The 14,495-nt window shown below is 34.4% G+C and overlaps 1 protein-coding gene across 2 annotated transcripts in view; it reads left to right on the top strand.

Annotated features, from left to right (window-relative positions):
- LOC106470280 (sin3 histone deacetylase corepressor complex component SDS3-like) overlaps nt 1-14,495 on the top strand; it is a 28,309-nt gene that overhangs the window by 3,892 nt on the left and 9,922 nt on the right. The window contains exons 4-6 of one of the 2 annotated variants that reach the window (XM_013930825.2): nt 3,534-3,681; nt 5,470-5,641; nt 6,914-7,009. In XM_013930825.2, the coding sequence (XP_013786279.1) occupies nt 3,534-3,681; nt 5,470-5,641; nt 6,914-7,009 (416 nt within the window). The remainder of the gene's footprint in view (nt 1-3,533; nt 3,682-5,469; nt 5,642-6,913; nt 7,010-14,495) is intronic. The other variant, XM_013930826.2, reaches the window with a different exon arrangement.

Genomic DNA, 14,495 nt, shown 5'->3' with positions numbered 1-14,495 from the left:
TGTCTTCTTCAGGTATGATCAGTACTAGGCAATACAAGGTTTATATATCCATCATCAATAAAACTCTTCCTTATGCTTATAAATCATTTGCCTACATATTTAAAAAAGGCTTAGTTATGTGATCATTTTGAAAGATGCTCCTTCCTTTTGTTCACTATATATCATATGCATGATTACTGATGTGATGATCTTGTTCTGTGAGTGTCAACATAGCTACATTGTGTACAATAGCCTGAGTTAGCTGAATAAAGACATCAGTTAATCTCAGGAACTGTTTATTAACACATAAAGACAACTAACAAAGGACAGCTCATGAACACTGTAGCAGTGACATTCACATAATGAGCAGCAACAAAAACGGGTGGTATACTGGACACATGTACATACATATTAAGCTCAGGCACTGGTAGGTCAAAACCTACGTGATAGTACCTGAAAAAACCATAATAATGAAAATCTATTAACTTATCTCCTGACTCAGCAGTTAAGTATTTATATATCATGCTTAGACAAGATGATTGCACAAAATGTAAGTACGATAGGAAGTGTGTAAGTTATTAATAGAAGTAATGTGTAATGTAATAAGTGTGTAATAATGTAAGTAATGGATATGTGCCAACAGGCTCCTGCATCTGAAGGAAGAAATAATGCTAATTAAATCCTCACACTTGTTAAGTTGCTTGTACTAACCTTATTGTTATACTTGCCTACAATTGTATTTTATCATTGACATATTTATTAATTATATCTTACACAGCATTGCTTGTTAAGTTAATTTCAGTATTTTTTTATTAATTGCCGTTCAGACCTTTTGTTTGTTGTGAGTATTACTATATTGTTACCTATATGGTAAGTATCTTTAATCCCATTATCTGGATCATCTTCCTGAACAGTTGACTCTTAATCAAAAAAGGTAAAAATTCAGTGTTAGCTAGGTACAATATGACACATTAATTAATTAATTACTCTTAAGAGAGAGACATATCTGCTTTAGAGCTGTAATGAAGGTTAAGTATGACCTTGGAATGTTCAAGAAATGTTACTGAATGAAGGTTTGAACTTTTGATAGTACCAGTTTGTATTATTTATTGATAACATCACTATAACCACTGTTTTATATTTGATTGACAACTCATTTATTTTATAGGAATTATATATAATATTAATGTTTTTATGTTTTAAGAATAAAAAATGCATGCTCTTAATGTACATGTATTTGATGATACATGCAACACTTATTTAGCTACATACACTATGCTTGCATTGCAAGAGCATCCAATTGAAAGAACTGCAGCCAACTTAAGCAAAGCAAATGTACATTTAACAATCACCATTCAAAGAAAGTTAATAGTCAGACTTTTTAACATAAAATTATTTGTTAGTTAAACATACCTGATAAAAATAATTACAAATAAACAGCAAAACAGAACAAAGTAACACTAACAGTTTGTTTGGAAAATAAATGCAAACCTTGAATTATTACTAAAAGTTACAAGATAGTGTGTTATAATCAGTGGCATTTTTTTAACAACATTGCTGATTAATTAATGTATGCCTTGGGGGGTGGCGCATAGAATTACACTGATGCTCCTTTCTCAACATTAAAATTATTAGTGATCAAATGTATTTTATGTTTCTTATTTATTGTACCATAACACTTCTCTTACATCTTGTACACTAGACATTCAATACATTTTATTGAAAGAATGCAGCCATTAACATATCCCCACCCTATGCTTCACCACAATAGCCTGCTTCAATGTATTGAAGGAGCTGCTACATATAATGATTAAATATTTATCTAGCCTTCAATTCCCTTAATTTTATTGCATCTACCATGTTTGAAGGTAACCATTCCAAAGGCCAACCTTCCTGTGAGAAAAATATAACTGCCTTAGCTGAAGATGACTCCTACCCTGACAGAATTTATGCTTGTACACCCTAGTTTTATCATTCTCAACATTAAGTACAGAAAAAGATGATGCATCAACACTATCAATTTCCTTAACAATTTTAAACACTTCAGTCAAGTTCTTTCTGACTCTTCTTCTTTCAAGAGAAAACAATTTGAGATATCTTAACTTGTTCTTGTATGGCAACCTTTCCATTTCAGGTATCCTCCTAGTTGTCCTTCTTTGAACTCTTTCCAAAAATTCACACCCAAAAAGACACCCAAGACTGAACACAATACTCCAAATGTGGCTTAACCTGTGGCGTATACAATGAAATTATAACTGACACTAGATATAACAGAAAAATAAAAGACTGAATTTTCACGTTAGTGACATCTAATGTGTGATTACTATTCAAACATTTCAAATAATTTGTATAAACAAGAGAAAAAACTGACACTGCTTGAATGCTGCCTGATGAATGTTTAGAACTATTTTCACATTTCTTGGTAGCAAATGAACCTTTGAGCACAGTTTTAATCTACTTAAGAAAAAACTTGCATGTACGTTTCTATCTTTTTGTCTTTTTTTTTCTAGCTTGCATGAACTCTATAAACCCTAGTTCTTTTTAGTAAGTACAAAGTAGAACATTATAGCTACTTGTTACACCTCAAGTTTTTTTTTTACACTATGAATCAATCCATTAAGATTTCTTGTGTGTTTTTGAGTTTGTCTCTGATCTAATTATAAATAGTGCTAAATTAAAAATATTTAACTCTTCTACTGCCATGAGCATATATATGTTTCATATTAATGCACTGCCATGGGAATTTGGAATTATCTACTTACTTGAAAAATAGAGTAGTCCAATTTAAAACTTGCCACTTATCAGTTTCAGGTAAGTCATGAAATATTAAAATGTTTACCATGAAGTAGTACATTCTGAGGATGATTTTTTTTATTTTTTGCTTGTCTTAAATTTCTTGTTTTCTTGTGTTGGTTTATCACTGCATTTTTGCCGAGTTCTTTTGTTTGGTTTTGAGTTACTCAACATTCTATCTACCTCTATAATCTGTCCACACACACTACAACATAAACTCGTTCAGTTTAAGTAGAAATTTAATGTGTAGAATGAGCTATGAATGGTTCATGGACTATCACTGTGTCATTATGATCTAAATGGAAAGTTGTTTCAAGTTAAGAAATATTGAAAGATGTACTTGTGCCACATGTAATTATTTACGATAATTAATTAGAAGTACACTTGATACTGTAATGAACTAGATGGGAAATTGTCTGCTTGATGAGGCTTGAAGGTTAGTAAGTAAAACACTGGTAACAAGACAGTAGGGTGATCCATATGGAAATTTTTTAAAGTTGATGCTCAGTCAGGGAGAATAGATGAGTAAACAGGAGAGGTATGGTTGTTGTTATAGTTCTACTTAAGGTGTCAAATTGAAAGAGTCTGAAATAAATAAGAAATCAACTTGCCCTGACTAGGATTGAGACTTTTCAACTCTCATTAGTATCTGGTATCTAGCTCAGCTATCAGGGCTTCAAACTTCAAGCAGGATACTTTCCATTTGGTTTATTACAAAATCTCTGAACATGGATTGTACTAGATCTACTTGCTTATTCTAGAATGTACCAGGACAAATTGGCTAACTTAAAAAAGCAACTTCAGCAGCTGCAAGATGAGACTCATCCAGAATATTTGCGTAGACTGAAAAAGCTAGAGCAAGCTTATCAAGAAAGATTGTTTTTGAATGAAGCTTTCCAATGTTATGAGGTACTTTTTTGATTGAGCATTAATATTTTTTTTTAATGATACAAGTTATGAAACTGATTGAAGAAATGTTCATAATAAGTTAGTTAAGATGTTAAGTTAAAATTAAGATTGCCATTTAACCTTCTAATTTTGATCTCATATCTTCTGAGAGATGAACAACATAGCAGCATGATATGTTACATATATGAAAAATAAGTTTAACATAAATAATATCTTATAAAAAAACTTACAACTATCCTTTAAATTTTTTATATTCAACTTAATTATGACAGAGTACTTGGTAGGTATCCTAATTCATTCTTTATAAATTACAAGGACTTGTATGAATTACTACATAATTTTTAGTCCACATTAGAATTTTCTAATGTGCATATCCAATTGCTCATCTTTTAACCCTATCACCACGGGTATCCATTACTGAGCATGACACAAGGTTTTAGTGTCTTAAATTCAAAATTTTATTAAACTACTTTTTGTTTATGTTATACCAATTAGAATAGCATAAAATCTTAGCTAATAATCCATATTTTAATAGTATACAAGTTTTAAGTTCTTAATTCTACAAGGCAATATTTAAACAGTAATCCTGAATTTTCCCTAGTGTGACCCATGTCAAACATTTTTTTTTAGCATGTCATCTTCCCTATTTTATCTACCACCCCTCGAAAAAGTACGAAATTAAACGTGAATTACTCTCTATAAAATCGTTATTGCTCGAACAAACCATAATTTTTATAGTCTCCAATTTTGTTTGGTTACAGAGCTATCGAATAGAAAATCAGACCCCTCCTGTCACATCCTCTACCTCACAATTCGTTCATAGTTTTCTGTTACGTTTTATTATATATTACATATAACCAATAGAAAGTCAAGGTTTTCATCAATCAAATGAAGTATTGTATAACATTATATTCTGAAAGGTTAAATGTCAATTTCTGTCAGAATACCAACATCGTTCCCATGAGAAAGTTAACGACTAGCTTGAATTAATTTGTAATGACTCTTGTCGCATAGTTAGAAAGCCAGAATATTTTTGAGAGGTAAGGGAATTTGTTTACTTTTTTCATTTTATTAGTCTATATTGTTTAGTGCATTTGCTTACTAATTTAAAAGTTATAGCATGAAAACTATAACAAGCACAAAACGGTTACGAGGTCGAGCCCGTTCTGAAAAGAGTTAAACAAGTGCAAAGAGGTCATGTGGTCGATCAAATTGACCAAGCCCGTGTTGAGATAGTTAAGTGGAAACCTACCATATCATTGTGCTGATCAGTGTACTACATGAAATACAGTTTTGTTTGTATATTTTGAATATGTGAACGAAACCAAAAGACGTTCACAAAGAAGAAAAATAGTACAGGAAAATGGCAGAAATTCACTCACCATTTTGTTACAACTCCACTTGAGAACTTGTGCATATAAGAAAGTACAGATGGTATGTTTATATGATGTAGACTTGTCTGTACTTTTAGCTCTGTGAATTAGTGATCTTCATCTTAACACATTTAACACTTTCACCACTAAAAGTTCAGTAAAAAATATATTGCTTTCTGTCAGGTTACTGGAATTTGGTTGATATTATACCTTCTAACACAAAACCTACATACTCTTAATAGTTTAGTAAGAACATAGTAAGTTAGAATGTAAAGAAATCCAATTTTTTGGGGATTTGAATCTAGAACTCTCAGGTTACATTAGTGCTGTAGAGCCAAATACATGTAGCTATGAAGCAGGCAGTTCTCCATCCTGACCATTACATAGTGAAATCCTATTTTTGATTTTGATACAGATTGAACGGGTTGAAGCAGAATACATCAGTGAAAAAAAAGCTGCTGTTTGGGAGTTTGAAGACAAAAAAGTTGAATTGCGTGAAAATCTCATAGCTGAACTGGAGGAAAAGAAAAGAATTATAGAGAATGAAAGAAGCAACATAGAACTAACAGGAGGCAAATCACCTTACTGTAACTTAACTTTCTAAAAAGAATTATAAAGAATGAAAGAAGCAACATAGAACTAACAGGAGGCAAATCAACTTACTGTAACTTAACTTTCTAAAAAGAATTATAAAGAATGAAAGAAGCAACATAGAACTAACAGGAGGCAAATCACCTTACTGTAACTTAACTTTCTAAAAAGAATTATAGAGAATGAAAGAAGAGACATAGAACTAACATGAAGCAAATAGCCTAACTGTAACCTAGCTTTCTAAAAAGAATTATAGAGAATGAAAGAAGCAACATAGAATTAACAGTAGGCAAATTCCCTAACTAGAAGAATTCTAAGTTTCTTAATACAGAAATAATAATTAATAATGTAGCTTAAGAAGCAGTAATGAATTTAAAACAATGATTTGCCAGTTTCAGCATGAGTTGAAAATGTTTATTTGACAATAAAAGATTTACTGTTAAAGTATAATGGTAATAGCTTTAAAATTAGAGGAGACCTTATATCTAGTGGAAATTTGTTTGTTATAAATTAAATTTGGTGGTAAAACTTTTGTATATGTATTTCTATTAACTACACCCACAAGGTAAGTGTCAGTCTGTTGAGTTGCCATTTTACACTTTATTTTGTTGTAATTAATGTAATACATGAATGCTGTTTCTTTCTTTTTTATTAATTTATACTAGCCATATCTTGAATCTGTAAAAGTTTGAATTCATCAGCAAGTGTCTATTTCATATGATATATTCTGTGGAAGTTGTATGTTCACATCAAGTTTGTTGTATTCCATATGAACATTTTGAATAGTTTAATAGATAATTCTATTCACTAAGACCTATAAAATTAGGTAGTTTAAATTATGCAGAACTACAAGAAACTAGAACAGTAAGTAGATCATGAGCTAGGTTTAAACACTCGTAGAAATGATCAAATGAAGCAGTTAAGTGGTTATGGTGATTGACTGTGAAGAGGAGAATAAAGTGGGAAATGCTTGTTTTAATTTAATAAATAATAGATATAACAAATTTATCCTTGTAAGTTTTTTTATTTAGTGATATAGTTTTTATTTCATGTTAATGTTTTTTTTTATTATTGATATATTGATGTAAAATTTAAAAAAATCCTTGATTAATCAAATAGTGCTGTAATGCTTATAAGAAAATCCTAAAAATTATTATATTGACTCTTTTTGTCAGTATTTGTAAACCATTTGTTTGTGTTAGTACTTTTAATATTTGCTCATTTAAGTAATGATATCTAGAAAGAACTTCTTCAATTTATTCTTATAGACTCCATTGAAGTCAAACCTGTAACAACAAGAAAATTACGGAGAAGACCAAATGAACCTCTTCCTGTACCAGAAAAAAGGAGGAAAGCCTCACCTGATATCCCTTTTTGCTTAATTTACAAAATCAACTATTCTGAATTATGAAATATTGGAATGTGTTAAGATTTAGTACTAATTTAACTGGAAAAAAAGTTAAATTACAGAATGTTTTTACTTTATTAAAACTTAAATGTCATGGTGGAGATAAAATTATTTCTAATTATGTTTTGTGTATCTTAATGAAATTTTGCAAGCCTCTAGTAATTATTAAGAGTCTTAGACTTTTGTACACAAAAAAATCTGAATTTTTAGTGAAATATTTTCATTAAAGATTTCTCTATGAATATATGTAGTCAAACTGTTGACTGCTCTAAGTGCAAGGTGATTTTCATGTTAAGGTTAAAAATACTTTTCTTCAACTAAAGAATCTCAAGTTCCAAAACACCTCCACTCACACTTACAGCTGTTATTCGACTGCCAGGGTTTCTTCCTTTGCCCATCAGATTTCGATTCTTGTCACATTTATTGAGGGTCTTGAAAGTTTTGTTGCCTGCACTAATGCCTTTAGAGATGCTAGACGACTTTTTAGTCTGGGTTCTCTTTGAAGGCGAGGAATCTTCTGTGAGTCACATCTAATTAGATTTATCACATTTCTATGTCCTTAGTAGCCTGGTTGAATTGCATGCTGGAGAACATTGTGTGGACTGGTATGTGGACTTCCCACAATACTTTAATCTCACATTATTTGCATGATCTGACAGTATCTTCATCTAAGGGTTTTCACCTACCCCCCTGTAGCTATCTTAACCACTTCTGCTAGATTATACAGAGGGGTGAGTATTTCCATTGCTACCTTTCAGGGTCTCTTACCTCGTTTTCACAGGATCCCACTCTGTGGCGAGTGTTGGCCAGGAAGGTGTGCTCTTATCGAAACAATTCCTCACTAACAACCTCTAATTCAATATACTTTATCAAGGTTGCAACAGGCTCTGTAAAAATGTTGTTTCATAAGACCACCTAGAGGCTGGCCGGGTGGTATTACTGTACTTTGCTGGACCGTCAATCATGGACTATCATGAGTAAAGCATAAGGGAATCCTGCCTGTCTTTGCTGATCATTGGATTGAATAAATCAGGGTCGGTTTGCTTTTAAAAATTTAGGGAACTAGATTCACTTATTACACTGTTTCTCAGGGCTCCCCTATGTAAATTTTCCCCCAGATCCTACTAGTGAAGCTAGGGAGTCCCACACCCAGTTTCCAGTCACTGGGGGGATGAACAGAGGCATTTTTCCTCCAGGGTGTTAAAGTGAATTCCTCCACTCTTGGAGAAGAGGGTGAAGTTGGGAGCCCTCCTACCTGTATCCCTGGATGTTTTTTTCCAGATGTAGGTAGGACAAGCACTAACCTATACAGGAGCCTACTTGTAATACTGATACAGATTTGATGCTCATCTCTCTGGTTGGAGTGTGTATGGCCCTTCTTTTTGATCAGGTTTGGTTCAGTACATTGTTCATGGAAAAGGGTACATTGTCTTCTCATAATTCCAAATGCAGAGAGGTCTCACCCTGGGTCCTTGGTTGAGCACAGTCTATTCTACATCCTCCCAATAAATATGAGGGCAAGAGGAATTTATCTTTCCCACACTGTTGGGGAGTGAGGATGAGTGTTCATAATTCCAGGCCGGATGAGTTCTGATTCCTCAGGTTGAGTAAGGCACACACGATCTCTCATTCCAAGTCGGGGGTGTTGCCTTTGGGACTTCTTCAGGTTGAGGAGAAGGTTTGTCCACTTCAATGCTGCTTATCTTCTCATTGTGATTCGGGGACCTTGACCCTATAAATCCATCCCCGAGTAGTGGAACCTTGGCTATCTGGTTGGGGCCTGGTCAGTAGTGATGACAAGTCATGTAAAATTCCACCCACAGTACATGAATACAGTACTGGGTGAAAAGCATACCTGTTCTGGATGTAGTGCAGTTCCCCCACTAGGAAGTATGTATGTTTTGGAAGTTAACATTTTCTTAAATTTAAAATGTATTTCCAATAATACTTACCACCGCTGACATTCTCCCGCCCCTCCTCCCCACTAAGAGCTGGCGTTAGAGACTGGGATTGAGTCAGTCTTGAAAAAGTGACAACATGTGAGTGAGGTGCTTATACATAGTACCACGATAGAGAGTGCACTGATGTAGGTGGAGAGTGCACAAGACAAATATCACCAAGGGCAATTAAGTGGGATATAAAAGACTGGAGCAAGTGAGAAAAGCTTAAAGCTTAAATGGGCAAAGGAAGAAACCCTGGCAGTCGAGTAATAGCTGTAACTGTGAGAGGAGGTAAGTATTATTGGAAATACGTTTTCAATTTCAGAAAGTGTTAACTTTCATTTGTGTAATCTCTAAGATCTCCTTAATAAATTCCAAACATTTTTGTTTCAGTAAAACTATATTTAACATGTTATTTTCTCTGCCCTAATTCAATATGAGGTTGGTTAATTTGACTGACCTTGTAACTACCAAAAAAAAGAATTTCTAATAAATTTAAAGTACCTTTTTTCTTTCTAAAAGAACTTCAAATTGTAACATGAAACTACAATTGTTTATCCAAAATAGTTTGAAACTCATAACAGTATATGTATATCTGTTTCCACTTAAATTTTGTTGTTTTATTGCTCTTTGAACCATGTCTAACTAATATTCCTGCCACACAATTTGAAATTCACTTGGCAAACATGTAGCTTATGTAACCCAATCGAATTACATAATGCACAGGCTACTTATGATCATACCCTGTGAAAAATTTTTATTCCAATATGATACATCACCTCTGCTCATTCATATGTATAACTGTCCTCGTTCAGTGTTGCTCTCTATACGCAAACTTTTTTTGCATGCCACAAGCCTTGAACTTCCACAATCAGTGTGGTTCAACTGCAACTCACACGTAAATCATCATGCGACAACCCTCTGTGAAACATCCTCCTGACGTATGTGACTCCCTCTGTTTGATTCTAACGAACTATCACTTCTCATTAGGTAGTGATTGAGTGCCGGCATTTTTCACTTGTGCTTTTTTTCCTTGTTCATTTCTTTCTTTTTTTGTTGTGAAGTAGTGATTTACTTGATTTCTTTATTTGCTACAGTCCTGATAATCCTATCCATTTCTTCCATGTCTATTTTCCCACTTTCATCTTACCTTTACATCTCTCCTACAGTCCTTGTCCAACATATATCTCCTTTCTAAGGTATTCCACTGATCCCCTGGTTTCTTTTGGGGGGGGGTACATTTTCCTTCCTTACTCATCATTGGTGCTATTGTTCTCTTCAGGCTTATCCCATCACACGTGGTTTTGTTGCTATTGGGACCTTATTGGGAAGGACGTTGTCATTTCTAAGGTTCATTTACCTTCCCATTGTTTTCATGACTTCTGCATAGCTCCTTTTCTGGATCTGTTTGTTTTGGAGATTTTCTAGAACCTTTGGGTTCACATGTTGACTTTGCAGTAGGGCACCTTCCCTTTTTTCCTGGAGTCTCACCTCCATTTTCTATTGGAGGAAACTATTCAGTCAGGCATGTGGCCTCCATCTCGTATGTTCATCTCCCACTATCTTCATTGAGTAACTGTTTCTTCCTTGTCAGGGTACCGCCTTTTGACTGTTGTCATCCTTCAAAACTTCAGGTAAGTTATCTTTTCTATATATATATATATATATATATATTTCCCTGCAGGGGCATGTCCCATTTAGGATTCAAATCATGCTCAATGGTGAGCAACCCCTGTCCAGGTATGCTTCTTATATCTCAAATCTACACTGTATGGCCACGATGTATACCCGTGGCTTATAATGCACACTGTTGAGAAGGGGTGTTCCACAAGTTTGCTAGTAGGTTTTCCTTGTGATATATTTGCTTCATTAATATGCCCATTCCAAACTCTACTAACCCATGGACATACATAGGTAAAACAGAAGGGGATAGCTGTCCTTTTGACTGAATAAATCAGTGGCAGTCTGCTCTTTAAAATAGGATTTTCATGGTCACTCATTGCATTGTCTCTAGTGTTGGTGTTCCTCTGGACTCTCCACCTCATTTTATTCCCCTTTTTCTTCTAGTGAAATAAGGGAATCCTTGGCACTTTCTGGTTTCAAGCCACTGGGGTGGTTGACCATAGAGGAGTCCTCTTGAATATGTTTGCTTCCATTCAATAGAGATTAGGACAGTGGTATTCTGCTGGTGGAGATGGTATGTGATCCTCCAATCATGCACTACACCTCCGGGTGGTGGGTCCCGGTGGGTGGTGTTGAGCTCCAACTTCTGTGCAGTCCTATCCAAAGGATGATGTTGCACATATCTACAAATAAATACGCTCCACCTCTGTGTGGTGGATTCCAGAGGTTAATGTTGCTCACAGCTTCTGTGTATTTCTATCTGAAGGGTGAGGTTTGTTATATTTTATAGATGCAATCCACTTTTGTGCAGTGGGATTCAGAGGTAGCTATTGTGCTCCAGCCTTTGTGTGGTCCTATTCAGAAGGTGATGTTTCTTTGGAGTAGATCCAACATATTGCAGTTCACCCATTCTATTGGGATCCCTCATTCTACCATCACCTGGATATCGGTTCCTAGTGAGTGGTTTTGGATTAGAGCTGGAAGATAAACCCTCACACATGTGTTGGTTGTATTTCCTCTTCCTCATTCAATTTGGTTCAGGATCTACACCTTCATATGGTGGTTCTTGGAGGTTTATGTTGTCCTTAGCTTCTGTGAGGTTCTTTCTATCGAGAAGGTGAGGTTGCTAAATATTTCTAAAGGTGATCCACTTTCGTGCGGTGGCATTGCACTCTGGCTTTTGTGTGTTCCTATATGAAGGATAATGTTAATTGGGAAAGGTTCTTCCTCTTGTGTTCCACCTTAGGGAGTTTTCACTGCCTGAGATTGATGTTGTGCAGTGCAGTGCCAGTCTGTTTGAGTTTGATGTGACCTGCCACATTGGCACATCTCTTTCTATTGCCATTCGAATGTTGGGTTCCCAGATGTGTGGTTGGTTGTAGATTTGTGCATGTGCCTGTTTCATAGATCAATTTGCACAGTATATGCTTCCTTTTTACTTTATTTACTTGAGGTGAAGACAGTGTGGACCCTCCTCCTACCACGGACTGGAGGTTTTATTCCCAATGCTGCTTGGTTTTGGACTGGCATTGACAGGCAGCATATGAGCCATCAAACCCTAGCCACCCTACACCTTGGAACACCTCCATTTTAGCTTTCCCCACATTCCTGTCTGTAGATAGTTCTCCTACGGGATTAAGATTCCATTATACTGTGTTTCAGATTCTAACCCAATTGCTTTTCTCTCCCCTTTTTTTTTAGTTGTACTTCTCCCACTTTCCACCTTTGTATGTTACACCTATCTCTACACTGGGTGCAGAGTATACCTGATACGGAAGTGGTGCAGTGTTCCATGTATGTTCCTCTCCCTAAGGGGATCACATTTCATGAGTGTTCTCTGGATGCTTTTGAAGGATACTTATTTCTGTCCTTCTACCTATTCAGTGTAGGATTCTAGCTATACATGTAAGCGGAGGTAATGTACCGTATCGGAAGTTATTATTTTCCTTTACTGAAAGTAGATTTCTGATAAGTACTTACCTCCTCTCACACTTCCCATCCTTTCTCCTCACTGAAAGCTGGTGTTTACTTTTCTGCCTAATCTTGAAGTGATAGTTTGGTAGAATTGAATAGAGGGAGTCACATGCATCAGGAGAGTGTGTTCTACTCCTATTGGTGGAAGGTTGTTACATGGTGATTTACATGCAAGATGCAGTTGAACCATGTTGATCATGGGGTACGTGGGAGCTCAAGGCTTGTGGAATGCAAAAAATTTTTGCATATAGAGGGCAGCATTGAACAAGAATAGCAATACATGTGAGGAAAGAGATAAATACCTATCATAAATCTATTTTTAGTATAGGAAAATAATAAATTATTATTCTTATTATTCATTATTTTACTTAATCTAACCTAAAAAGTTGCCTTATAAAATTAAGAACTTAAAACTTACATAATATTAAGATTTGGACTTAGCTACATTTTGATGTCAAGTTTATTTGTATATCATGATAATAAAGTAGTTTAATTAAATTTTAAATGTAACTCACTAAAACCTTGTGATGTGCACCCAAAAGGATACCTGTAGTGAGAGGGTTAATACTTTACTGAAAACTATAGGAGAAATATTTGTAATACGTGACTGTTGATATGCAGTTTGTTTATCATAATATCATGGTCATGTCAGTGTAGGCTTCAATGTACTTTAAATGAGATCCTAGGACTTATGTTCAAGGAAAACCAAGTTGAGTCAAAACATGTCTTGATTATTACAGACTCTTGCAATGAAGTTTGTCAAATTGACTGACCTTTTAACCATTTTGTACTCATACACTCAGAGCAGTCAATACTTTGACTCCATATGTTCACAATGAAATTTTTAGTAAAAATACTTCATTAAAAATTCAGATTTTTGTGTCTACAAAAGACTTGTAATGCTTACTGAAAGCTTGCAAATATCATGAAGATAAACAAAACTTTAAAATGTATTGTATGTAAACTTCAAAGGTCAATTTGGGGTCACAAACTTGGTCGAATCAATTGAGCCTATAGCAATAGAGTTAAAAGGTATTGCTATGGGAATTGTTGTAGCACTACTAGTATGGCAACAAGCCTGAAGTTATTATTATGAAAATTGATGTAGTACTACTATGGCAACATGTTTGAATGTGTTGCTATGGAAACTGTTGTACTGTTATGACAACAGATTTGAACATGTTGCAGTGGAAATTGGTAATACTACTACTGTGGCAACAAGTTTCAATGTGTTGTTGTGTAAATTGATGTAGCTACTGTTGTGGCAACCAGTTAAAAGGAATTGCTTTGGAAATTGTGTAGTACTACTGCTATGGCAACAAGTTTGAAGTTATTGCTATGGAACTGAGAGTGATACCACTGCTATGGCAACAATTAGATTTCTCTAGTTTATTATAGTTTCAGGATAATTAAGTAATAGTACTAAACAAAACCTCTTTTAACGCTCAATACGGACTTGGTCAATTTAACCGACCATGTGACATTTTTGAACTCGTTTAAGGTCTTTATAGATTTAATACTTATAACTCTCAATTTGGCAGTCTTTCAGTTAATATTACAAGTCTTTCCCATACAAAAAGTCATATTTCTTAGTGAAGTATTTTTAATAAAGTAAAGATTTGTACATGAATATATTGAGTATTTGTTTTAAGTAGTCCATGTGCAAAGTAATTTTCATCTTAAAATTAAAAATACTTTTCATCATCTCAAAAACCAAATTTTCTTTGTGTAATCCCTAAAACCTCCTCAATGCATTTCGAACGTTTTTCAGTAAAACTTTATAGTTTATTTGTTATTTTCTCTACCTTATCTCAAAATGGGATCAGTCAATTTGACCAACATGGTAACCACAAAAAAAAATCGAAATAAACCTAAATTAACCTTTTTTTTCTTTCTAGAATGACT

The sequence above is a fragment of the Limulus polyphemus genome, unplaced genomic scaffold (genome assembly GCF_000517525.1).
Source record: "Limulus polyphemus unplaced genomic scaffold, Limulus_polyphemus-2.1.2 Scaffold3921, whole genome shotgun sequence".
NCBI classification, from domain to species: Eukaryota; Metazoa; Arthropoda; class Merostomata; order Xiphosura; family Limulidae; genus Limulus; species Limulus polyphemus.
This window is presented reverse-complemented; position numbering and strand designations above follow the sequence as displayed.